Here is a 26,405-nt window from a genome sequence, read left to right as displayed (position 1 = left end):
TGACAGAAACCACCCAACTAAATGTAGACAAGGAGGCACAAAAACAGTTTCTGCAATTGTAAGTATGGGGAATTCTGCAAAAAAAACCCAAAAAACAAAGAGGTAAATTTTCAAAGTAATACGTGGAGCACTGAGTGCCCAGCTCCCACTGACAATAATGGGAGTTTTGCATTTGACTCCTCATGCGCTGTGCTGGCAATGTCTGACACGGGGGAGAGCAAGGAACCAGCTAACTTTGATATCTTGAGAGCAATCAGCTAGGACAAGAAAAAGAGAGCCTTGTGAGTAGTGATGGGAGAGTCAACTCTGGGGTTTTATATGTCCTTAAGGAACCTAATCAGTGCAAAAGGTTACCCCTTAATCACACTCAGCCAAAGTCTCTACAGGGTTAATACTATTAATAAAATGGATTAGTGTCAACATAAAATTTGGACCAATGTTCCTTTAGGTGTTGGGAGAATGGACATGGATTCAGGGCAATAGGTCACTGACCTCCCTTCATCATCATCCACGAGGGACACCTCCTCCTGCCTTGACCATGTGGGCGAGGCTCAGTATAGCTAAAATGAGTCTTAAATAAATATCTATATACTCTGCCAGGTATTACAGAAGTCACTGAAACATATATGAGTCTTTATCCTGTGACAATGTTTAAACCTAGGTGAGATGTTTGTCTAAAAGTTCTGCTCCAGGAATTATTTTGGGGGAAGTTCATGGCCTGCGTTCTATGGGAGAACACTAGGTGGTCACAGTCCCTTCTGGTCTTGGAATCTATGAAACAACATGCTCCCAGGTGGTCTTTACATGGAAATGCACAGGCTTCCTGTTCAAGAGTCACCACTGACCCCCAAGGATTGCCTTCTCAATTCAGTGTAAATGAACTCCTACCTGGGGATTCTGTAAGAAGGTGGCTCTGTAATCGAAACACCCTCCGGAGCGGTTTTTCAGTGGTTCCGAATGCTTGGTCCAGGCCCCGTGCACCATTTTCTTCTCCCAGGTTTTGTGGATGCTGAAGTACGAAGTGTTCACAATACGACAGACATCAACATCGGTGAAGTTCTGACACCAGTCATCAAATGTCATCCTGAACCAGGGACACAAGCAAGGCATGATTTGTAAAAAAGGCCTCAAGCTTTCCATAAAAAGGATCATCATGCCCATCTGTGGCAAGACAACACACGGTGCCTTCTAAAGCTCAAGTGGAGGCATCACTCGTCTTTGACCTTAACCCATCTGATCCTAAGAACATGGTTATAACCACAGGGCTGGAACTGGCACTGTATGTATGGCATAGGGCAAATGCCATCTCTGTACCTGCTACAAAGGTTCTATCTACAACACAGAAGCAACCATTTCAGGTGACTTTGTTATAGCCTGTTGGTCTCCATACATGGTTACAATGTGGGTCCCTCCTGAAGTGTACTCAGGATTTAAATACAGCCTAGTACTGTCCCTAAACTGGGCTATGGCGTGTGACACAGTTAAAACCCATTTAAGTCTCATCTATGGGAGTGTTTTAACCAAGAAATATTGCTGTAATTTCAGCGGGGTAGCCGTGTTAGTCTGGGTCAGCGATTGTTTTTGCTGTAGTTGTGACATAGTTGCAGATGGTCCTGAAGATTAATATCCAGTAGGGTCAGTCTAGTAATCATGGCTTGGGGTCTCTCCTGACATAGAAGAGACCTGGAACCAAACTCTGCATTTAACCCCTTGTTCCCAGTTCTGACAAAGCTAAGGGTATGCAGTGACACACTGAGCCTTGGGACAGGAGAATGTCTGTCGATAGTGACCCCTCCCCACTGACTCATCAGGGCTCCAGACAGTCTGTCTGGAATACACAGTCCCAAATCGGGGAAACAATGACTAGGATCAAAATTAGTTAATTACATCTTTATTTATAGGGATCTCACTTCTACAGTGATGGGTGAATGGGAAATCCATGAGGTAGATACTGTACCAGGCAGATAGTTTTAGATGCAGTTTGGGAGAGTGCCTGATATTTGATAGTTTGCCATGCACAAATCAATTTAGGAAGAAGGGGATTTTCCTAAATACTGAAGGAGCATGGCTCTGAGGTGCCTGTAATGTAAGTACTCATTCAGGCCGAGGTATTTGGTTCTTTCGCACGCTTTCCATCCCCACCCCCTGAGAACCTGAAGCAACACCAGTTGCTAATGTCCAATGTCAGTAGCTGCAGGACAGTCCCAGGCCCTCATGCATTCAGAGAAATTATCCTTGAGGGAGGTACAACACCAGGACGAATAATAACTGTTGACTTAGACAGCTCCAGTGGAGGTTCCCCAAGCAACAGAGATATTTTTACTCACCAGAACTCGCCATCATTTTGAACTGTGAGTCCCAAGCTCTTGCGCTCTGAGTCGCTCACTTTCTTCCATTCTTCAGACCTGGAAGTAAAAAAGTGGTTTAATACGTGAAATTAAATCTTCTCACTTGGAAAAAAAAAAGTCCTTTTATTGTCCCCTCATATTCAAATACTGTCTGAGCACTGACAAGATGGATCATATATAGGAAAGTTTTGTTGCCTTACACAGAGGCATTTATTAAACCATCACTGACACATGGTTAAAGACAAAATGTTAAACACAGTTACAGCAGCACTTGATTTACTTCACTTGACAGCCTCTCCCTCAGTATAGCTGAGCCATTGGCTTGGAAGGTCAGATTTGGATGAAATTTCCACATGAGAATGACTTTATTCCCCAAGGACCCTCAAAATGTACATAAACTGCTCTGGAAACACAGCCTGAATTTCCTCCTGAGCTATTTATCATGCTCTTCACTTGGACGGGAAGGCATTATATAAGGGGTGGCTACACGGACATTTCGTTTGTGGCAAGCTGGGGTGTGACCAACCCCACATTAGCGTGCCGCTGTCTAACTGTTCATGTGCACTCAGCTGATTTACATTGACAGTCTGCTAGTGCACTTTGATTTAGTCCTGTTTCAAAGAGGGCTAGATGAAAGTGCTCTAACAAACTGCTAACACCTAGTCCTCTTCGAACCAGGCCTAGATCAAAGCAGATTGGTGAATTGTTAATGTGCATCAGCAGGGTGCACAAACAGCTAGTTTCACATCCCGTCTTGCTGCAGTCTAATTGTTCATGTGGACAAGCCCTAAGGGCAAGTCTGCTCTACAAATGTACATCAGCACAGCTGCACCAATGCAGCTGTGCCACTGTAGCACGTCTGGTGAAGACACTCTAAGCCGACAGTACAGAGCTCTCTTGTTGGCTTAATAACGCCACCTCTGCAAGAGGCGGTAGCTATGTCGGCGGGAGACGCTCTCTCTCTGACATAGCGCGGTCTACACAGGGTGTTAAGGTCGGTATAACTATGTCACGCAGGGATGTGGATTCTTCAATGGGCCAGCCCCAGAGATCTTGCTCATGCCAAACTCTACCGAAGTTAATGGAGTTTTGCCAGAGAAAGGGCTGAGAGTACGCTTCAGAATCTGGCCCTCTATCTCTAGTATAAATCAAGACAACTTGTTTCTCTTTGCATCTGGCCAGCTCAGCACTTTGTTTAAACGGGGATAAAGCACTGACTGAAAGTAACAGCCTCTTTATAAGATAAAAGAGGAAAGACAGGGAAGTTGGTACACTGTTATTAAGGAGCATCATATTATTAAGTGTTGAAAGCATTGACTAAATGCCCTAGAAATGGCCAACTGAAATGTAATGTATTATTTCTTTCTTTTAATGTTTAAGGCCTTGGGTCATGGAACAAACCCAGCAGAACCAGTCACTCTGCTCCTCCTTAAGTCGCTGGAAGGGTTTCTGCAGAACCCATGACCCATGTGATGATCCATTACAAAGTCATTTAAGAAATAATACAATTTGCACTCTGATGGCACATTTCATCAGCGCCTCAAGATAGCCTAAGAGGGAGCATTTTTCAGATGGGAAAGTGAGCCACAGAAAGGCTCAGTGGCTTGCCAGGATCATGCAGGGGGTCTGTGACACAGATGAGAACAGACCTCCCATCCTTGACTCATCATCCTTATACTTTAACCTCAGACTATGCCGCTTGCCAAAAGAATGCTGCAAGAGGCATGCTGCAGTCCAGAAGGTAAAGTAAGCCACATCTCCCTCATTGCAGCAGGATGTGGTGTTCCATTTGTTCGTAGGCTGCTACGCTTGGGAAGAGATGACAGAACACTCCCAACGTCAAAGAGGCTCTTGTCTTGTGGAATGCCATTGCATTTCATAGAGACACAAGTTGGGTGAGGTGGTATCTTTTATTGGACCAGCTTCTGTTTGTGGAAGGGACAAGCTTCCAAGCTTCACAGAACTCTTCATCGGGTCCGGGGAAGGAAACTTGAAAACTACTTACCTTGTCTCTTGTATCCTGGGACAAACACTACAAACAACATTGTGTTTCTTAGCATTTAATCACACATCTAACTTCCAGCAGCCACAAATGACAGCTGAATTATTGGAACACAGAAGCCCCCAACACGTACTGGTCACTCCATGCACCGTTCCACTCCTTCTTTCCCCACGGATTCCTCATTCTGATCATGAAGAGCTTTTCTGACTTAAAAGAGAACAGGAGCCTCTCTCCGAGGCGCACCTTCTGAACTGCCGTCACCGAGTAGGCATGGCCTATGATCAGACCCATCTCCGTCTCCACCTCGGTGTCATTGGGGGATGAAGTCTGCAGCACACAGAAAAAATCCCACAAGGAACTAATATGAACTTCAAAATCAATAAGGGCACCTAGCACATACACAGTCAAGAGGTTTATTTTTTTACATACAACTGTGGGTTCCCTTGTAGAAATATAGTAACAGAGGAATTGCCATAATGGATCAAAGTCAACATCCCTCTAGTCCAATATCAGGCAGCCTAAGGATCCAGGGGACTAGAACCCTGGTCTGGGGAGGTTGGGGCAGCTGATGTTCTCACATCATTACCAGGAGGCCATACAAAGTGAAATCCAGGGTGTACTGTGGAGATTAGGCACCGCAGCATGTACTGCCCAAGGAGTCCAGAGAGACAGCACGCTGTGGCCTTCTGATTGGCCCATGCTCACTATTTAACCTTGGAGGGTGGCCCAGGGAGCTGTTTGGGCAACCATGCAGGCTTCTGGCTTGCTATGATGCCAGACCTCAGCTTGTTTATTGGTCTCCAGTCTCTGACCCCAGCCAGACCCTGACTCTTGCCTAGTAACTACCTCGACTCTGAACCTGGTCTGACTCTTACCCTGGCTCTCACCCACTGATCCCAGTTCTAGTGATTACGCTGGTCCCTGTGTGCTGACTACTGCCGTGTGACAGTCGGTGCATCTCTTGTGTATGCTGATGCTATCAGATTAGTTTCCTCTGGGGACCTTAACTCAGATTTGAACCCAGGTCTCCAGATGTGACAGGTTGGTAGTGTGTTACCCTGGTGTCCTGCCTGGCCTGATCAGCTACTGATCTAAGATGCAGTGAGCTGTAGCTCACGAAAGCTTATGCTCAAATAAATCTGTTAGTCTCTAAGGTGCCACAAGTACTCCTTTTCTTTTTGCGAATACAGACTAACACGGCTGCTACTCTGAACCCTGATCTAAGAATGTTTGACAAATGCTTCTCCTGCGCTTGGATTTCTATCTGTTTTATGCAGATGGGGCTGATACAAAGCCCATTGAAACCCATGGAAAAGAGATTCCCGTTTAATAAATGGGTTTTGGATCAGGCCCTTATATTGTTTTTCTTTCACGTTGGGCCAGATCCTGCAGGGCTTACATACTCTCTACACAACCAACACTCCCCTTGGAGCAGCAGGAATGAGTTGTTAGGGTTTGGCTCTTTGCATTTCTCAGTTCTCTTCATGGAACAGAATGACCAAAATCAAATCTCAGCGACGATACAAGCCTTGGTTCTGGTGGGAAGAGAGGGATGGACTACAGCACTGATAGTGATGTGTGACCATGCCAGACATTCTTACCCATTTCAAATCAGCTGGAAGATTTGAGCAGCTTGGTATATAAATTAGTAAAAAAAGAAGCAACAGAGAAACTTCTCACCACATCTAACTATCAGATCAGGTCTGACTGATGCGCTTGAAATTGCAGGACTAATGCCAAGACCACAGTATATTTCAGCGACAACAGCTCACAAAGAATCAGTTCATATGTTATACTGAGAGCCACTGACATTTCCCAGGGCTTCCCCCCCCACAACACTTTCTTTCATTTGTACTCTTCACAAATAAGAGCACAAGTTTCCATGACAGCAAAGGAGTCTATCACCATTCCTGCTTGTTAAACTGTAGCGCCAGAAGAATCTCCATTAGCGACTGCACTCTTCTTTTCAGCAGGATGGCACCTGGCTTTTTCACTATTTAAGGTTGTTGTTTTTTTTCTTTTAAATAAGAAATTTAAACTGCCTTCCATTTGAACTGCCAAATGTACAAGCCCTGGGATGTTCTGTAAACAAAGGAGCATGTTGGGTCACTTCTAAATTGGGATGTAAGCCACTTAAGTATTAAATATTCTGCAGTTAGCAAGCACTGTGGTGTGTATAACACACTTATCGGAGCCGAGAGGTAAAATGCTAGTGAGGCAGTTTCATACACCAGGATAAATCAATAAATATAGTGCCTGCATAACAAGGTTGAGAAGCATTTGTGTTTTATTTAATTAATTCAAAGGGCAGAAATAGAACTTCAGGGGAGAATGGAAAGCACTAGCAAGTGCTTAATTTTATTCCAGCCACCTAAACTTTTACCTTTTCCCCAAGCTATTGTTATTAAATAAACAGCCTCAGCATTTTTTAGTGATAATTTCAATCACCCCCCTGGTATTTCTGTCCACTGCCATCACATTAAAGCAGGATACCAGCCTAAGGCTTTGGGGGAAGTTAGTGATAGAGCTTGTCAGACTTTTTTTTTTAATGTTGAGTTTCTGTCAAAAAAACAAAACAAAACACCCCGACTCCCAAAATATTTGGATACTGAAGTGCAGCTGCAGTGCCTCATGGGAGTTGTAGTTTGGGAGCCTCATGCGCTCATTCTCCATTCTATAGGCTGGTAGTCCAATCAGGGAGCCATCTCCCAGGCACCATGCTCTCCCCTCTTGGTGAAGGGAGGCAGTGCATTGAAGCAGTGGATGCCGAGTCGTAGTTAGAGCAATGACCTTCACACTTAGTTGACTTCCTTTGCAATCATGGGGGATCTTTCGGTTACCACCAACTTTCTTGCTGCAGAAGTGGGGCAGAGCTGATTGTTCTGGGATCGGCACACAAGTGCCAATGTTAATACACTCATATTTTCAAGGAACAATTTCCAAACGAAGCAGGTGGTTGGGAACTCATATTGCAGACTGTAAGTACTAACCAGTTAATCACTACAGTACTTCTAGGGGGGAGGTAAGTGGTATAATTTCCATTTTGCAAAGAGGGAAACGAAGCTGAGAGGTTAAGTGATTTGACTAAGTCCATAGATGTTAGCCTTGACATTTATAAGTCTCCAGAATTGAAAGGAGAGAGCAGTGCAGCCAGGAGCTTCATAGAACCTTAACTCTGCCCTGTTTGATCTTATGGAATTATCCCCTCTCCCTTTCACACCCTTCCCCGGGGCTCCTGTCCAGAAAATAAGTAAACTCAGTTTCTAAATAATTTTAAAATAAATTCACAGAAAATCCTAAAATGCATGGTGAGCAGTTTGTTTTCCCTTCACTTGTGATGCCATCTTCATTTAAGGTGGGATTTTCAATGGCTTTCAGCATTGGTCTAACCCTGCTTCCACTGAAGTCAATGGGAGCTTTAGCATGGGCTTTTGGGGAGCAGAGGTAGGCCAGTGACTAGCACTTTTCACAACCCTGCTGGTAGCTCCTTGGGGCAGGGAGCATGTCTCTTTACTCTCTTGTAAAGCATCTAGCCCACTTTAGGTGCTATGTAAATATGTATAGGATAGTCTTAGACAGCAAGTATTCACAGTGGTTTTTGAGTAACAGCCGTGTTAGTCTGTATTCGCAAAAAGAAAAGGAGTACTTGTGGCACCTTAGAGACTAACCAATTTATTTGAGCATAAGCTTTCGTGAGCTACAGCTCACTTCATCAGATGCATACTGTGGAAAGTGTAGAAGATCTTTTATACACACAAAGCATGAAAAAATACCAGGCCGGAAGAGTTCCCAGAAGTCACCTACTACAGGACAGGCCTAACAAAGAAAATAACAGAACGCCACTAGCCGTCACCTTCAGCCCCCAACTAAAACCCCTCCAACACATTATTAAGGATCTACAACCTATCCTGAAGGATGACCCAACACTCTCACAAATCCTGGGAGACAGGCCAGTCCTTGCCTACAGACAGCCCCCCAACCTGAAGCAAATACTCACCAGCAACCACATACCACACACCAGAACCGCTAACCCAGGAACCTATCCTTGCAACAAAGCCCGTTGCCAACTGTGCCCACATATCTATTCAGGGGACACCATCACAGGGCCTAATAACATCAGCCACACTATCAGAGGCTCGTTCACCTGCACATCCACCAATGTGATATATGCCATCATGTGCCAGCAATGCCCCTCTGCCATGTACATTGGTCAAACTGGACAGTCTCTACGTAAAAGAATAAATGGACACAAATCAGATGTCAAGAATTATAACATTCATAAACCAGTCGGAGAACACTTCAATCTCTCTGGTCACGTGATTACAGACATGAAAGTTGCAATTCTTCAACAAAAAAACTTCAAATCCAGACTCCAGCGAGAAACTGTTGAATTGGAATTCATTTGCAAATTAGATACAATTAACTTAGGTTTGAATAGAGACTGGGAGTGGCTAAGTCATTACGCAAGGTAACTTATTTCCCCTTGTTTTTTTCTAACCCCCCCACCCCCCAAGATGTTCTTGTTAAACCCTGGATTTGTGCTGGAAATGGCCCACCTTGATTATCATACACATTGTAAGGAGAGTGGTCACTTTAGATAAGCTATTGCCAGCAGGCGAGTGGGGTGGGGGGAGGTATTTTTTCATGCTTTGTGTGTATAAAAATCTTCTACACTTTCCACAGTATGCATCCGATGAAGTGAGCTGTAGCTCACGAAAGCTTATGCTCAAATAAATTGGTTAGTCTCTAAGGTGCCACAAGTACTCCTTTTCTTTTTACAGTGGTTTTTATTTCACCAGAAGCTTTAGTGAGAAACATGAAGCCCACGTTCCTGCTCTGAACAGCTGGATGAGCTCACCACTTCCACTCAGCTCCGGTACTATATTGACACAAAGATGGCCCTGTCACCACCAGCAGGAAGAAGAATCAGCAGCTCAGTGCTTGGAAAAGTGATTCTGTAAACAGGTTTCAGCAAGAAGTTAAATGTCTTAAGGGGACATGGCGCCAACCTCCTTGGTTGGAAGTGAGTATACTCTAAATTTGTTCATCTCTGCTCAAGTTACAAATTGGGTTCCTTTCTCCATTCAGAAAGGTCAATGGCGGGGCACGTGACTGTGGTTTCCTGAATTATAGCTGGTGGCTTAGGGAATTGTTCTTGGCTGACAGCATTGCCAAGTCATTAGCTTTCTACAAACCACCTTTTCAAAATCCAAATTAAGGATATGCTGAATATATTTATGTTAATATCGTTTTTCGAGGAGAGAAAAATCAGAATAAATCATTGTATATCAAAGTCTGCACACATACCGTGATGGAACAGCTGATTAATCCGCCTCTTTTATGTACTTTCAGCAAGTCTTCAAACAGCTTCATTTGCTCAGAAATATTTTCACAATATTTGCCCTTTACCAGGTCAATGGATTCTGCCACTGCTCCAGTGAAATCGATAATTGCATCTGCAGCAGTGCCTCCATCCAGGGCTTCATAAGACTCAGCCAGCCTAGAGGTAAGATGGAACAAATTGACTCATTTTCTGGCTGTTAAAACCAAGCCATATCGGATTATTTCTGTGTAATATTTGAGACCACCCAGAAAAAGGATCACAAGTTTGTCTGAACAGCAGGGAACTGGGAAGAAAGCTTTCTTACACTGCTATGCAATAGACCTGAGAGCATCCCTAAGATTCCTGGTCTCTGAACTGCTAGCTTTAGATGTAATGAAGGGGAAACATGATTTTTGTAAGAAGCATGGGAAGGAGATCACTGCCTTAGGAGCACCTCCTGGCTAGAGCTGGTCAGAATATTTTTGTCACAACGATTTTCTGTGTGAAAATGCTGTTTTGATTTTCCCACCAAATTGGATCAATTTCAACAAAAAATGTGGATTTTTTTTAAATGTTGCCATGTGCAATTTTCATGTTTTCAGAATAAAAAGGTTTGATTTTTCATTTAAAGGAACTTTTCATTTCAAAATGTAAAAAAAAAAAAAAAAAAGATCAAAATGAAACATTTTGAATTTATTAAAATGAAATGTTTTGACCCTGAAATAATTTTTTCAGAATTTTTTTTTGCAAAAAAAATACAAAATTGAAATGTTGGCTTTTTGTCCAGAATTGGGATGATTTTTTAAGTTTGAAATGTTTCACAATAATGAGAAGTCTGATTTTGACCAGCTCTGCTCCTGGGAGTGGTTTAACGAAGGGTCCTGGAGGCAGTCTCAAAGCTACATATTCTCCAAGAGCAGCAGCAATTGGGAAGTAACCTGGGGAAATATGATAGGGGTGAGAGAGGAAATCAGTAGCGTCTGAAATGATAAGGTGGATTTTTATGTGTAGCTGAAATCACTTAAAGGACATTGAGCTAATTCATACTTTGCATAAGCTTTCTCCAGTAGTGCGCTCCAGAATTCATTCTCCACGTTGGAATGGCAGTAGATCAGCTCCCCATTAATTGTTGGCAATCTGTCATCTATGACCACGTCGGTCCACTGTCCAAAATACCAGAACTGGAAGTGAAAAATCCCAGCATATTTCTGGGGTCTCTTTGAATCCCATTCTTGTTCCTTAAAGCTTGGAATCACCTGAGAAATGAAGAAAAGCACAGTTCACCAAACACAACAAATGAGACCTAATCAGGGGGTGGCTTGCTCTGGTTCCTTGGCAGATACCACAAAGAGCATGGCTCTGGCAGCCCCATCAGCCTCTGAAGATCTTAAACTGAAATCACTGAAATTGCACCCACCTACACCAGTAGTGAATTTGGTCCCAAAGTACCTAAAGTCGCATTTGGTGCAATCCATGCGGAGAATGAAAACATATCTTGAGGGAGGCTACATGGCACTGGGGTGATATTTGCAGTGACTGATAGAAGCATCACAGTGCAGGTGCTCCCTGTTTCTGCTACATCCTCTGCCTGATACCAATGAGGGTATGGGGGAAATCAGCTCAGTAGAGAGTTGCTTTCTTGTCCTCCAGGCAAGACACATAATAACAAGCCGTGGGAGCAGCAACTGATGAGGCAGACGGCATATAAAAATGAGCAGCTAATGAAAATTTGAACCTCAAGTGCCTGCTACTCCCCAGCTGTATATTCTTCCTGAAGGGAAGGGAGAGGAGGTGTGGATCATGGTATGCTAAATTATCACTGACAGGAAGGAAAATGAGCAGGTTTTGTATGGACAGTGATTTTGGATGCAGGACACCTCGGCTCAGGGCACTCAGCTCTCCTTTGGGGACAGGCTTTATGATTTCAAGCACCAAGCATATTGGGTCACATACCTTTTGCCAGAGATTCTCCCGAAGAGCCAAGCAGGAGCAAGCTGCCACAAACCAGCAGTTCCCGAGCTTCCCTTGGTGCAAGTCATGGGCGCTGATTCCATTCACAAACAGGTGTGGGTCTTCACAGAGCTCCTTACAGAACAAAAGAGAAGTTACTGGTACACTTGGGAGCAAAAGTATTTAAGAGCCCAGTGGGGAGTTAAAAACGGAACTGGCAGAACTAAGGGCTGGTCTACACAGGGACATTCAGGAAAGCTAAGGTGAATCAGTGAAAGGTGTGACATTAATGCACATTAAACCTGCATGTGGATGATCTGATTTAAGAGCAAAATGGCTTAGTTTGCTGTAGCATGGAGGAGGATTAAGCTACCGTACACTAAGGCCATTTTAGTCCTGAACAAGAGCATCCACGTGAGGGTTCAATGTGCTTTACCTTATGCGCATTAACTTCACACCTTTCATTGATTCACCTTAACTTTCCAGAGTCTCTCATGTAGACTACCCCTGAGTTGCATTGAAATTGCAGGAGCAGGCTGGAGAGGAACAATTTTAGTTCTCCATGGTTCCAAAGAACCCTCTAGCAGGAGCGAATTAGCATTAACGGGCAGCAGTTGCAACATGGCTGCTTGTGAAAGCTGTGTCTTATACACAGGAACCTTTTCAGGGGTGACACATACATCGTAATTACAGCCAAGAGTTGAATGGAGCAGTTCTCAGTTGCACACCACAGCCCACTTCTCTGATGGCCCCAACCAGTTTACAGCATTTAAACTTTTATTTTATTTGTTTATGTTCAAACTTGGAAGCTTAAAGTTAGGCACTGAAATCCATAGGGAGGGATGGGTCTTGCAGAAGGATCAGCGTGGGAGGGCCCCTGTGCCATGCAAGTCCAATTCCTAGTTCCATTCACCTAAATAAGTGGCTTGATTTTCATAAGTACTGAGCAGCTGTAGTTCTCCCTGAAGTCAAAGAGGAGCACAGGTACTCTGCCTCTCTGAATGGCAGGACACACAGTTACGTGCCTAAATATAGGTTTAATTGCCTAATTTAGGCACCCATATTTGAACATTTTTGCCTGAGTTTCTAGCTTTTCATACAGTATGAATGGATGTACAGAATGATGGAGGGTAACATCTGACAGTGCATTTTGAGGAAAGACATGAATGAGAGGGGAGTGATCACTCGGCACCCAGGAGCAGGGAACTTGCTGCAAAGACAAGGTTGGGAGAAAGAAAAGAAGGGAGGGGTAGGCTTGGGCGGAGTGAAGGGGTCAAAAGAGGAAGTGGCAGGAAATGACTGCCCCTCACACCGGAATGCTATCATCCTACTGCCTCTGTCAGGGCCTCCATCATGACTGATACCTCAGGGTTTGAACCGGGGACCTCCAGAGGTGAAAACATGAGCCTTGTTGTCCACATTGCTTTAATTTGCCTCCCCCAGAGGTTTTCCAAAGTTATTTAGGCACCAAACTGCCAATGAAATTAATGGGCACCTAAAAGCCTTTGAGGATTTAGCCCGATGGCTCGAAGCATGCAGCTGCAAGTGTTCAGCAAGCACAGCGGGCTGAAGGAACAGAGCTTTTTGAGAGTGCTGGCTTTGTTAGCATCACTGACCACTCATCTTGCACTCCTCAGGAAAGTAGCTCTTCTGAACTCATACAGCATCGACACGCGGCACTCAGTTATTGGTGTCTATGCAACTCCAGCCCCACGTTCCCAGAGATAACACAGCTAGCAGCACCTTGGAAGTTTGGTGTGCTTGGTAACCTGGAATTCACACTTCAGTACCCGCTGAACTGCATTCTAGAGACCGCAAGAGAAGTGGGGGGCAGAGAGGGATGGCAGTAAGAGTGGGAATGGTGGCATGACGGGGCAGAGGTGGTGGCAGGGACGAGTGTGGGAGATGGAGCGGGTAGCGATGGAGGGAGGGATTCTTCTTAAAAAAGGGTATTGGGTTTGGGTTTTTTACCCCAATACTATTTTAATCATTTAACAGCATTTCTTGGGAGAATTGTTGAGCATTGGGAGACACAGGCAACTGATCATTATTCAGTGCTCTACTCTTCTGTCAGTAATTCTTACACGTAGACTTCATGTATTAAAAATTTTACAAGAAACTTTGAGTAAGAGAAAGTACATGGAAAATCTGGTATTGCTGGTGTCAGCTAGGCACAGATTACTTACCTGCACGATTGACAGATTCATTATGTTTAGCTGGAATGTACAAGAGCTTTAACACAGGAAATGAGGGCAGGAACTTCAGCTTCTTGCTACGATTTAGACCACCTGAAGATCTGGCCTTTTCTTTGCAATGGTGGTAAACATTCCAAACCCAACGAGGATAAATCTCTAGATTATCTTTTGCTGGACTTTTAAGTAACACGGGCAGTAATATTTTCTAGTTTGTTTTTCCTGTTGAAATGTTGTCATTGGCATAATTAATATGGGGTGGATTTGTTCTCAGGAACAAAGTAGTCCAAACATTTTTGTTGTTGTCTCTTTAGGAAGCCAAAAAACCATATTTTTGAAAGAAATTAAGCACACCCATATTTGACATGTCCAAACAGAAAATTAATCTTATTTGTTCTCCTTGCCAAAAATAGCCATATTAAATTATTGAGGGGATTGTTACATAAACGTTCGTCAAGTGTCTCATATAGGCTTATGTAGAGTCCCAAAGCAGCTTGTGTCAAAATGCCAAGCATGTGGATATGATTAGAGGGAACTGATCACTATGACCGAAAGTAAACACTGGGCTGAAGAGTTGATTGGCACTGCTTCCTTGTTTCTATTGCAGCTGCATAATTTTTTTTTAAGATCCTGCTTGACGCATTTTTACCTACTAAAATATTTAGCATGTCTGAAATATTTGAAGCTAAACAATTAGTAAAAGCAAATGATGTGATGTATATTTTCCTCATTATTAATCACAGACATTGGAATAGCACCCAAGACCATAGTATCTGGGTTTAGATGAGGCAAACAAATAACTCCTACGTGTTTGTTTAATTCCAAACATATACTGTTTCCTTTTTTTCATTGTTTTTGCAGTGTATCAGGAGGAATTGATAGTGTAGGAAACCATTGCTCCATCTAATCCAGATCTCCTTTGAGAGAGTCAGATCTCTATATTGCAACTATCATGATTATCAGGCTTTTGATAATGCTGTTTCTTAGGGCTCCCAGGGGCCTCTTCTGATCCCATACCTGTTATTTAGGTGCAAATCCACTGAAATCAGTGGAAATACTCTGGTATAAAACTGGAGGAGGTGAGAACAGAATCTGGGCCCAAATATTTGCAGGAAACCCTCTTTTATATATGATGCTCTGTTTGTCCCTTATGGTTCTTCTCAGTCAATTTGTAACCTCATTACTATAAATAATACAGGAAGAAAATATTTGGGTATTTTGCTTGTATGTTCAGAGAGTTCAGCCTTAGAAAGCTCAGTTCTCCCAGTAGTTCTTCAGTTACACATATCTGCATTATGTATAGAATTATAATTGCCACCTGTATGGAGTCTGCATGGAGTCTGAAAAGGAGGCAAGAGGTTATAGCTGCTTGAGATGCCCCTGAAAATAATGATGTCCCTATTTTCATACAAGACTTTTATTCAGGTAATTCGATTCTGCTTGTGCCATTTCCCATTCTTATAACCCTGAGTGATATATCTGTAATTTAATGTCACTCGCACACTGATACTGTGAGAAAGAAAGTGGCTCACCGAACCCCTTTGTTCTACTTTAATTGGTACGGCCCTTTCTGAAAGCTGGCGAGCTGTGAAACAGTGAAGATAATAAATGAACTGGCTAATAAGCAAGTTCACAGAATTCTGAGCAGGTCAATATGGTAGAGCTCATTACTGTACCTGACACATAACACAAACTACAATTTTAGCTGGTATATATTATAGGTTTTCTTCTGCTTGGGATCGACAGGCTGTAGGCTGGGACTTCACAAGCTGCTGGGAAAGGGTTTGAGTGGTGGGTGAGTTGGATTTATGTGGATTGGGTTTTTTTTTTCCCTGAAGAAAACATTTATTGAGAAATCCCAGCTATAACTGGTAAAAGGTCAGAGATTTACTAGTTTCAATCTGAGTCATCAAATGGTTTGTACATCTCTCTGTAATGGAATTCTTTATAGACGATGAAGGACTGATATTACTTGTGGCGAAAATCACAATAGAGAATTAGACACTATTGGGAGACTAATTCCAGTCTAGAAAGTTGTTTACAAAATGTGTAATTAATTGTGAATGGGCAGGTAGAAGAGACAATCTGTTATCCTCTGGCAGTGGTTCGGGTGGTTCACACTACTAGAAGTAATGGACTTTAGAGGAGCTTAGCTTAAGTAAATGGCTCCATTTACCTGTAAAAATGTTTCTTGGTCTAAACATTACCAGCAGCCATAAAGTAACATTATGACCTTGGGTTTAGTTGGGGAGAAAAAGCTTAGTTAGACTTGGAAGGATTAGATTTTTATCAGTGGATGTTGGTAAACATCGATTTCAACATACACGTGCTAACTGACAGAAAAATATTTCCATCTATGATAAGCAAAATTTACAGATAGACAAAGTAAGAAAAATGCTGCTTGAAAACTTATTAGAGTCTGATTTCAGAATATTTAGTATGTCTATTCTGACATGTGATAGTGACAATTTATGTTTTAAGGTTATAAAGTGTTGACTTTTTGAATCTCATCATCTCCTATCTTTAAAAAATTATTGTCTGACTCCCCCCATTCTGACACCCCCATATCCCACAACTGCAAACATTTAAATAGATAATTGATAAAAAGGCTTAAGAAGAGATGTCGATATTATCCATCAAAATGATCAAAAATTGAATTCTGCCACACCTAAGACTAATGTATTCACTACACTGTTCAGAGCAGCACCATTGAAACTACACTGTAAAGCATTATGAGAAGCTACAGAGACCTGGGGCTGGGCAGGACCTGATCTGTGAAGAAGTGCTTCAGAGCTGGCGATCGTGGAGCTGAAGAGAGGGTGGTGGAGTGGGTGGGGATGGAAGGGAGAATGCTTCAGGGAGAGGGGAAAAAGAAAAAGCAAGGGCAGTGATTGAAGCTGGGATTTTCAAAAGAAGCCAGGTGCCCAACTCCCACTGAATTCCCAGTAGGGTTTGCGTGTGTAACTCCCTAAGCATCCTTTGGAAATCCCAGCCTTAAAGGTCTAAAAGTGAGACATCTTTGTCTGCTCATAAGACATCTGGGATCTGTGGCCTACCCTGGGTCCATGAGATCTGCATGGTGTGTGCAGTACCTGCCCCAGGCAGTCCATTTTGCACAAGGCAGGGGGAGTCTGAGAGACAATGCTCAGTACAGATCTGCATCACGCTCTCCTCCAGGCCCCTCTTCACACTGGCCCTACTTCAATGGGCACTGGGGCATGGTGGCCGCTGTGGTAATTCCTCCTTCCTGCTATTGAGTGCAGATGGGAAAGTTCACCCTCGGCTATAGCTTACCCACTGGTTTAGAAGCAACAACATCAAAAAGGAGGCAGGGGGAGAACACAGTTGCTGGGCTGTTTGTGTGTTTGAGAGATAGGGGAGACTGTCTGTCCCATAATAGCTCCCAGCTGTGCTGGCACATTTACAAGTCCTCCTCCATTTTGGGCTAGACGTCAAGGCAATGACATTTAATAATAAAAAAAATCAGTTCAACTGTGCCAGACACTCAAACATTCACAAAAAATCCTTTCAAAATGTTATGTCTGAGATGGCTCTTTGTACAGTATGCAGCCTGGCTGCCATTCCTATGGAATGAATAAAGAGACGTCTTAATAATCATGCGCAATAGGTCTTGCTATTAGCTTGTAATTGCTGTTAGAATGTAAAACGACTAGTGAGTTACAGGAAAGGGTAGTGTGCTCCGATGGACCTTCATTCGGGATATAGGACCCAGTCATAATCTCACTCACCCCTGTGTAAATCAGGAAGTAACTACTGAAATCAGTGGTGTTTCCCCAGTGTAAATAAGTGAGATCAGGATCTAGTTCTCAGTCTGCTGTTTATACACTGGCCAGTTTCTAACCTCCCTTCACCCCTGCCCCCACAATCCCATCCATACCTGAAGTGGAGCATAGCTCACTACTTTTAAAAACAGAAACCCAACTAATTGTACGCAAGCTAATCCAAGGGGAAGAAGAGCATGCCAGTTTTGTGCATTGTTGATCATACCTCTGGCACTGCACTTTAGGAGCCTGTATTATTTGGAGATTAAGCAACACTTTTTTTTTGCCTCCTCTAAATCACTCTGCAAAGTTAAATGCATCACGAACATTTTTATATAAATCTTTTTTGTTTTTATTTTTGGGGCTAACAATGACTAAAGTCGCATAAGGCCCACCAGCCTGACCATCACACAGGCTCCACAGCACACATTTCGGGGGGGGTTCGAAGTCAGTGTTTAGAGGGAAAAAAGATACTGTGAAATGTGGTGTGGTTTTTTGTCTGGCACCATTTTCCTCCTGATCCTTAGAGCTCTGGTGCAGTTCTCATCGAGAGTGCTGTCATTTGCTGGAAATATTACAGCTGATTTTCTGAAAGGCTGACCTCCCATTGAACCTCACCAATAAGCAATGAGGTAGTTATGGTTCTGGGAACCTTCTGCCATGTAGACCTGGAAAAAGACCAGTGAGATTCTCTAGCCTCCAGCCCCCTTCTAGAAAGATACTGTATTCTAGACCCCTGGCCCCAAGCACTGTGCTACTTACATTATTTTAGGCCACAGTGATTTGGATCATTACTGTGAAATACTGTGATAGGTCAAGGATTCGTTTTAGATAAAGGCTGCCTTTATGAGGAGTAAAGTACTGACTTGCTGTGGCCTTTAGTTCTTTCTGTCTTCTTCCTTCAGAGGAAGAAAGTTTTCTAGTGTATGTATTACAATTTCTCTTATGTTTCTGGTGGACTGACACATAAAGATGATACTCTTAGTGTGCTATCTATTTGTCCATTAGAACCTTGTCAACTAATTTTCAGACCACCAGCAGTGACTTGTCAGGTATCCATCCCAATATCCTTCAATCAAGAAAGGAGATACAACCATGACCTAGTGAACTGCAATTGATCCACAGTAGGGCTGGTCAAAAAATTTCTACACAATAGTTTTTCGATGAAAAATTGTGTTTTTGACAAAATGATATTTTTCACGGAAAGTGGTTGTTTTGCACCCACAAATTTAGACTTTTTGTTGAAAAACTGAACTCCTGAAAACTTCTAGCCAAAACCAAAAAAAAGATTTTTGTGTGGAAACAGTGCCTCATGGGAGTTGTAGTTCAGGTCCTCATGCCCCCATTCTCCTCTATTGGCCAGGTTCCCCAGCCAGACTATATCTCCCACATGTATCATGGCCAGGGCCTCTCATGATAAACCACTGTGGCTCAGCAAGAGTGGGAGACCTTTGTATATCATGGGAGATGTAGCCAGGCTATGGAAGAGAATACAGGCATGAGGAATCCAAACTACAACTCCCACGAGTCACCATGAGACAATTTTCAAATCAAAATGTTCTGTTTTAAACTGGAAGTTTTGGACCCACAATTCTTGGGTTTTGGAAGAATATTTTCAACTTTTAATTTTTGGACAAAAAGTCAACATTTTCCCACATTAAAACAGACCATTTTCTGACCGGCTCTCATCCAAAATATTCTCTTCTAAAATGTTGTTTCTATGGGGTTTTGGAAGGGTATTGCTCTGTCAAAAAGCAAGTATCATCTTGGACACTACACACTTTTGGGGGCTTGATGGATGATGGAGCCCTTATTCAGCCTGGTGAACACTTATAATGCAAGCAGTGAAATCAATGGGACTCTGTGTGAATAACTTCTCACCAACAGGAATAAAGAGGTTCACCATGTGATCCTGGGTAGTTAATGAATTTAATACATTATGGCATATATGATTTCAATGCACTGACTAAATAGCAGAATCCTTGAAGATGAAAATGCCACGCAGAAAATTTTGATGCCTTATCACAGGGATCGGCAACCTTTGGCACTCGGCCCGCCAGTGTAAGCACCCTGGCGGGCTGGGCCAGTTTGTTTACCTGCCGCATCTGTTGGTTCAGCCAATTGCAGATCCCACTGACCGCGGTTCGCCGCTCCAGGCCCATGGGGGCTGCAGGAAGCAGTGTGGGCCAAGGGATGTGCTGGCCACTGCTTCCCGCAGCCCCCATTGGCCGAGAACGGCAAACCGCGGCCAGTGGGAGCTGCGATCAGCCAAACCTGCGGACGCAGCAGGTAAACAACCCGGTCTGGCCCACCACAGGGCTTACCCTGGCGGGCTGCAGGCCAAAGGTTGGTGATCCCTGATCTAGCAGTTATGGATTATACTGCTTTCTGAAAACATGCTTTTCGACCAAATTCTTGGACTGGTTTCATAAGATGGGAGAAAAACAAACAAAGAAACAAATAAAAAAAGTGGAACTCGTCTTGCACAATTCTTCATAACAGTGAGATATTCAACATCATCCTAGTATGGAATAAATAATTCCCAGGTTTAGCTGTCTGAACTCTTGTCTCATTGGCTGAGGAATTAGCTGTTCTACCCTTATGTCAATAAGCAGCATATTGACCTATGGGCTTGATTTCTCCAGGTTTTGTCCAATCTGACATTTTGAAAGGTCTCAGGGGGTCGGCATCGGGACACAGCGTGGTGGCTGTGTTCATGTCGAGCATGGGAATCAGCTGTTTACAACAGAAAAGTTTGGTGGATTTTAGTGAACTCTGATTTTCACCAGTGTAGTTGTACCCTGGATGGCCAGTGCCTGGCAGGAATAGTGTCAAGTCTTCTCAGAGACATTCTCAGGGTGGAAAGTGATGAAAGGGATGGTTTGTGTTGGCTGAAAGCTCATGTTCCCCTCCCCGCCAGCCCCTTGTGAAGGTGAGTGATGCTGTGGGCACAAGAGAGGCTCATTGTGCCTGAAGTTACATATGATTGTAAATGCTGCTGGATTCGATGAGATTACAAGATGTGTCCTTTTTCTCCTTTTCCCCTTCCTTATGACACAAATTAATGACAACACATGGCACACATAGTGCAATTAAAAAGCACAGAGCAAAAATTGCTTACCCACCACTGTAAAGGAGCCCTCTTCTACAAGAAAGCCCTGAAAGATCTGCTTTCCCCATCCTGCTTCTAGCGGGATTTTGTTTCAGTCTAGACAGTAATATTTATTACATCAAATATTTATCCCACATGCTCTTCTTGAGGACATAAAATCCTTCATGCTCTTCTCCAGATATTGGTTTTCCCTACCCACTCCAAATTATATCAGACACCTTTACCAGACACCTGGGGATGTCCCCTCTAACTTTGCTTGCATAACTAAATCTTTTTTTTTTTTTTTTTTTGAGCCACAGAGTATAAGTAGTCTGTCTTGGTTTCTGGCTGAATTCTAAATGAATCCATGCAATTTCATTGCTCTAGACAGTATTCTTGCTTGACATCACAAGGATTAAAAGGTTACAAGTTCTCCCCTGACATCCCCATCAATAAACCATAAACAAAAGCTTGTTAAGTGAAGTTCAGTGTTTTAGAATACCTTTAACATTACATTTTGAAACCAAATCAGGTAAACCGTTTTAACATATGCAAAGGTAGCTGAGGCTGGATGGGTCAAGATAAATCTCAGTTTATATTATTTACAAAATACTAATAAAAGACATAAGTTTGGTACCAGATAATACAGGTTGGCTCTTTCGGGACTTGATCCAAAGTCAGCTGAAGTCAATGGAGTCTTTCCATTAAGTCTCCCATTGATTTCAATGGGTTGTGAATCAGACCCTTGAATTTTGGTCTGGACATTCATCCTGGGAAAGGTTATAATGTAGAAATGAGAGTAGTAGTTCCTGCTATCAGTTGTCGATACACCAGATACGTTATAGGGAATTGTAATCAGTGCTGCTGGACCATCAGAACCCACAACTGTAGCTCAAGGCTACAGCCATCCTGGGAATCCATTGTCCGGTCCTCATTTATCTAGGGTAGGTCTCTGTGTTGAGATTAACTCATGTCATTCATTGCCCCAGCATGGGCTTGAGTTGCCGCCATGAGAATGAAGAACTACAGCATGATCTAGTCCCTTCTGACTGCAAATAAATATTAAAACAGCACAATATTACTGTGTGAGGATAAACACTTTGAACCATGTAAGCGTTGTTTCTGATGCTACTGTAGCTGTTTTACAACTAGGGAGCATAACTGACAGAAAATGTTGCTAAGGAACTATTACAAATATTGCAGTGGATAACAGACAGAATCAAATCAGTGTGACATGTGTATGTCAGACAATCTGTGCAACTGACTAGGCCAGTTTAAGGAATCCCACTGCTTGCTTGCCTATGGGTCTGAATACTCAGCTTTAAAAATGTAACATTAATAACACCATGCACCCTCTTTAACTCTGGTTCTGGTACTAGAAGCTTATGACTCAGCGGATCAAATATCACTGTGGCTAATCTGTTATAAACAGAGAGCAGCTACCGATGATGTCTCTGGGCTTCATTCGCTCTTTGGAAATCAACAGCAGCTTGTATTTCTATAACAACCTTTAAAACTGTGCTCAGGATGCTGTTCATTTAACCACAAAGAAATTATCAGCACCTGGGAAGAGTTTCTTAGGCTCTGAGTGATGAAATGGAGCAAGCTTCTCTGACTGCAACAGACAGTAGATTTCAAAGCTAGAATAAAAGGTAAATTGCGATTTCCTCATCAGCCAGCCAATCAGCATGCAGTTTTCTCTCACCTTGAGAACCACTCTGATTTTGCCTAGAGTATTGTCTCAAGGTTTAATGACGTGATATGCAAAACCCAAGGCTGATTAACAAACCATTAACCTCTCTTGTCATTGCCAGAGTTGCTATTCACACGTACTCTCCCTCCTTTTACCTTCCTTTCCCTATCCTCATCTCTCACACAGTCTCACATGTTTCACTCTTGCCCTCCCTTCCAATTGTTATTGTCATTTTACTAAAAAGAAAAGGAGTACTTGTGGCACCTTAGAGACTAACCAATTTATTTGAGCATAAGCTTTCGTGAGCTACAGCTCACTTCATCGGATGCATACTGTGGAAAGTTTCCACAGTATGCATCCGATGAAGTGAGCTGTAGCTCACGAAAGCTTATGCTCAAATAAATTGGTTAGTCTCTAAGGTGCCACAGTTTCCACAGTATGCATCCGATGAAGTGAGCTGTAGCTCACGAAAGCTTATGCTCAAATAAATTGGTTAGTCTCTAAGGTGCCACAAGTACTCCTTTTCTTTTTGCGAATACAGACTAACACGGCTGTTACTCTGAAACCTGTCATTTTACTGAGGTCCTGAAAGCGAACAAGGGAAAGAAAGAATGAAAAGGACACAAGGGCCTGATCCTGAGAGGTGCTGAATACCCATTTCTCCCACTATTAGTAGGAGTTGTTGTGGGTAAGCAGCTTCTTTTCAGAATCAGGCCCCAACTGTGCAGTGACCTTTCCACAGCAACTCGGGGCCAGTATCAAGAGAAACGCGACTTGACATCCTGAGGTGCTCCTTCCTCAGACTTATTATTTCACTCCTGGAGGTTTCTTTTTACTTTGATGCCAACTGCAAGTGACTGAAACCCCATGACTACTGTCATGCCCCAGGAATGTTTCCATTTAGATCTGGAAGCAGAGAGTAAAGTGGATACAATCAGACGTAAATATTGACTGAAACCTTTGCTTTATTGGGAATAATAAGCCCATGAACAGCCTTGTCGGAAAGTTTACTTGATCATGGATTTTATCTCAGTTGAAGTTTAGTCAGTTTTATCTGTATGGTTGAATTGTGAGGGTCCTAGAAGGGCTTTCACTGCAGAGATATGTCATAAAAATAAGTTGTTTATTATGCATATGATGCTGTACGTTCACATGATGCAGCTATTGGATCTATTTAGTCTAATATTTTCCCAGTGTGATGTAAATAAGAGACCTCTGAGTTTAGGGCTTATAATTCCGTTGTGAAACACTCCACCAGTATGTCTACTCTACAGCACTGAGATTAGGAAAGAACAGCACCACTCAGCTGTCAGAAAACAGATAAAGACTATATAATAAATGATAGGCACAAAATCACTGATCAAGAAACTTCAAGTTAAAAATACCTGAATGTTCAGAAGTTTAAATAAACTCAATACAGTGACCAGGATGCATATTAGACTCACACTACTGTGGGTAATGATTCATCAGGAATAACTTGAACTCTGATTAGATGCAATGCTTCAGCCCCTTTGTTCATGTAAATTAAATCTCCAGCTAAGGGTCTTACAGCACATATAGGTGATATAGATGAGTGTCAAGTTGTCCACTTGGAGAACCAGTAGTTTAGTAGGAAGCGACCAGGATGACAGCAATGATCAGTATGTGTTTCAGTAATATCAGTACTACGCTTAGTAAGAAGAAGTTAGCCTTCTGGTTGCTGGTTAAGGCAGCTTGTTATTTCAAATTTAGTGGATTTACAGCTAGAGAAATTTTTAAAATCTACAATACAGGGACAGCTCCTGCCGACATTATATGAATACTGCTATTGATGTCAGTGGGATTACTCACAGGATTTGGCACATAATTTCCCAGAAGATAACATAATTCCCTGGAGTCACAATTTTGGAATGGAACCTTCCCTATTTTTCTGATTGTAGGTCAGATCCTCCAAAAACAGGTGTGAACAAGTTTATGTGTTCAGTTCAGATATGGCTAAAATATCACAAAATTTCTCTCCAAGATGGTGGAGTTTTAGTGAGAGTGTCTAACCTTGCAAAATTTCCACCAGTGAAGATCACAGAAATCTGCAAAGATAACCTGCGATCTCCCCCATTTGGAGCTGAAATCTTACTAGAAGAGCTCATAAGTTCTTGACATCGCAAACTCAGCCCTGACCTGGAGTCCAATACTGCATCCTCATCCCGTCTCTAATTGCTACAGAAACAGTTCAGGCTCATGATAAAATTCCCTTCTTGTCATATGCAATTTCATAATTACATGCAAAAAGAACCAATAATTCCAGTCAACTGAAGTCTTAAAACATTATCAACCCACAAAGGACACTGAAATCATTGTTGATAGTACATGGGACCAACAATTGGATCACTCTTGTCCATCACATAGGCCACTTCCTAGAAAAATTAGTCATTTTTAGCCTGAGCCTCACACAATTCAATCACTTTCTGAAGCAGATCTTAGCCAGTTTGTTCATTTGGAGCCCCACTGCCAAAGAATGTCAGTGGAAAACCTGAGAAAACAGCAACACAAATGTCTTAACTCTCACGAAGCAGAAAACGTCTGTTTTTATTAATGCTGTGGTTTGCTAAATATTCTGTTCTCTTGTAAAATATAAGTACATCCAGTGCCATTATTTTCAAATAAAGGTCACATTTTGCAACTCAAAGTCTGCAAAAGTAATTTCATGTGCACTCCACACATCTGCCATGCAGACTACCCCATGAGCGTACATAGTTTTCACTCTATAGCTCAGAGACAAAGCCAGATAGTCAACTGTAGACCAGTATAGCTCCATTACAGCCAATGCAGTTATGCTGATATATACCAGCTAAGGATCTAACCCCATACACCAGTATTTATTCTTCTAAGTGGTGATGGGCAAATTTTTTGTGCTTAATTTCTAATCTGCTTGAACAGCATAGGTTCAAAATGTACTTAAAGTCAGAAGAGAAAGCCCCATGAAATGGAGGGTGAAAAATGTCATATGTTGGGTGACAATGTGGATTTTACATTTTTTCTCTTACTGAATGTCAGGCAACATCTATCTGACACATCAAATCATGTGACCATGTGAAAATGTCTATCATGTAGAAACAAGATTGAGACAACCACCATGTTTGAAATTTTCCCTTTTTGGGAGGAGACATGGTGGGAGAGAGAGAAGCTTGTGATTTACATACAGAGCAGGATGGGCTAGGGAATCAGCGATGGAGTTGCGAGTGTAGCTTATGACAGAGACCAGAGGTCAGAGAGTCCAAGATTTGGGCATTCTTTACCTGGGATGAGGGATGGCATTGCGAGATTATGGTAAATGCACAGGATGGAAGAAAGAGGCTATCTGTGGCCCTGGGCCATGCACAAGGAGTACAGCAAAATGGACATACTTCACAAGCGCTCACAAAGAGAGGTATTTATCCCTGCACCTGTCTGAGTGCCCTACCCTATGCTCCACCCAGAGAGTTGGATGCCAAGAGGTGCGTGCACCTGTAGTAAAGTTGCAGCAGCCAGAGGAGCAGCAATAATCAAGGCCCAATCCCCAGACAATTATCGCTATGTCTAATGGGTAGCCAAAGCATCACCAACCGTGCCCCTATTCCCTGCACACAGTCACAGGAATGAAGGTTTAAATAAAGTCTCAGACAGCAGCATTATTATTAATTATTGATACCACAGTAGTGTGTACAGGCCCCAACCAAGATCGGGGTCCCATGGTGTCAGGGTTTCCTCCCCACTCTGAACTCTGGGGTACAGATGTGGGGACCTGCATGAAAGACTCCCTAAGCTTATATTCCACCAGCTTAGGCTAAAAACTTCCCCAAGGCACAAATTCCTTTCCTTGTCCTTGGACGGTATTGCTGCCACCACCAAGTGATTTAAACAAACATTCAGGGAAGTGCCACTTGGAGCCCTATCCCCCCCAACATATCCCCCCAAGCCCCTTCACCCCCTTTCCTGGGGAGGCTTGAGAATAATATACCAACCAATTGCTTTTAATAAAAGTACAGACCAGACCCTTTATGTTTAG

The 26,405-nt window shown here is 42.8% G+C and overlaps 1 protein-coding gene across 2 annotated transcripts in view; it reads right to left on the bottom strand.

Annotated features, from left to right (window-relative positions):
* CAPN6 (calpain 6) overlaps nt 1-26,405 on the bottom strand; it is a 79,768-nt gene that overhangs the window by 18,811 nt on the left and 34,552 nt on the right. For both annotated transcript variants that reach the window (XM_074962467.1, XM_074962466.1), the window contains exons 3-8: nt 11,627-11,758; nt 10,721-10,929; nt 9,658-9,850; nt 4,484-4,677; nt 2,328-2,405; nt 889-1,084 (exon numbers count right to left, since the gene is read on the bottom strand). In XM_074962467.1, coding sequence (XP_074818568.1) covers nt 889-1,084; nt 2,328-2,405; nt 4,484-4,677; nt 9,658-9,850; nt 10,721-10,929; nt 11,627-11,758 — 1,002 coding nt within the window. The remainder of the gene's footprint in view (nt 1-888; nt 1,085-2,327; nt 2,406-4,483; nt 4,678-9,657; nt 9,851-10,720; nt 10,930-11,626; nt 11,759-26,405) is intronic.

The sequence above is a fragment of the Natator depressus genome, chromosome 9 (assembly GCF_965152275.1).
Source record: "Natator depressus isolate rNatDep1 chromosome 9, rNatDep2.hap1, whole genome shotgun sequence".
NCBI lineage: Eukaryota > Metazoa > Chordata > Testudines > Cheloniidae > Natator > Natator depressus.
The sequence above is the reverse complement of the archived record's forward strand: the minus strand, read 5'-3'. Positions and strand labels throughout refer to the sequence as shown.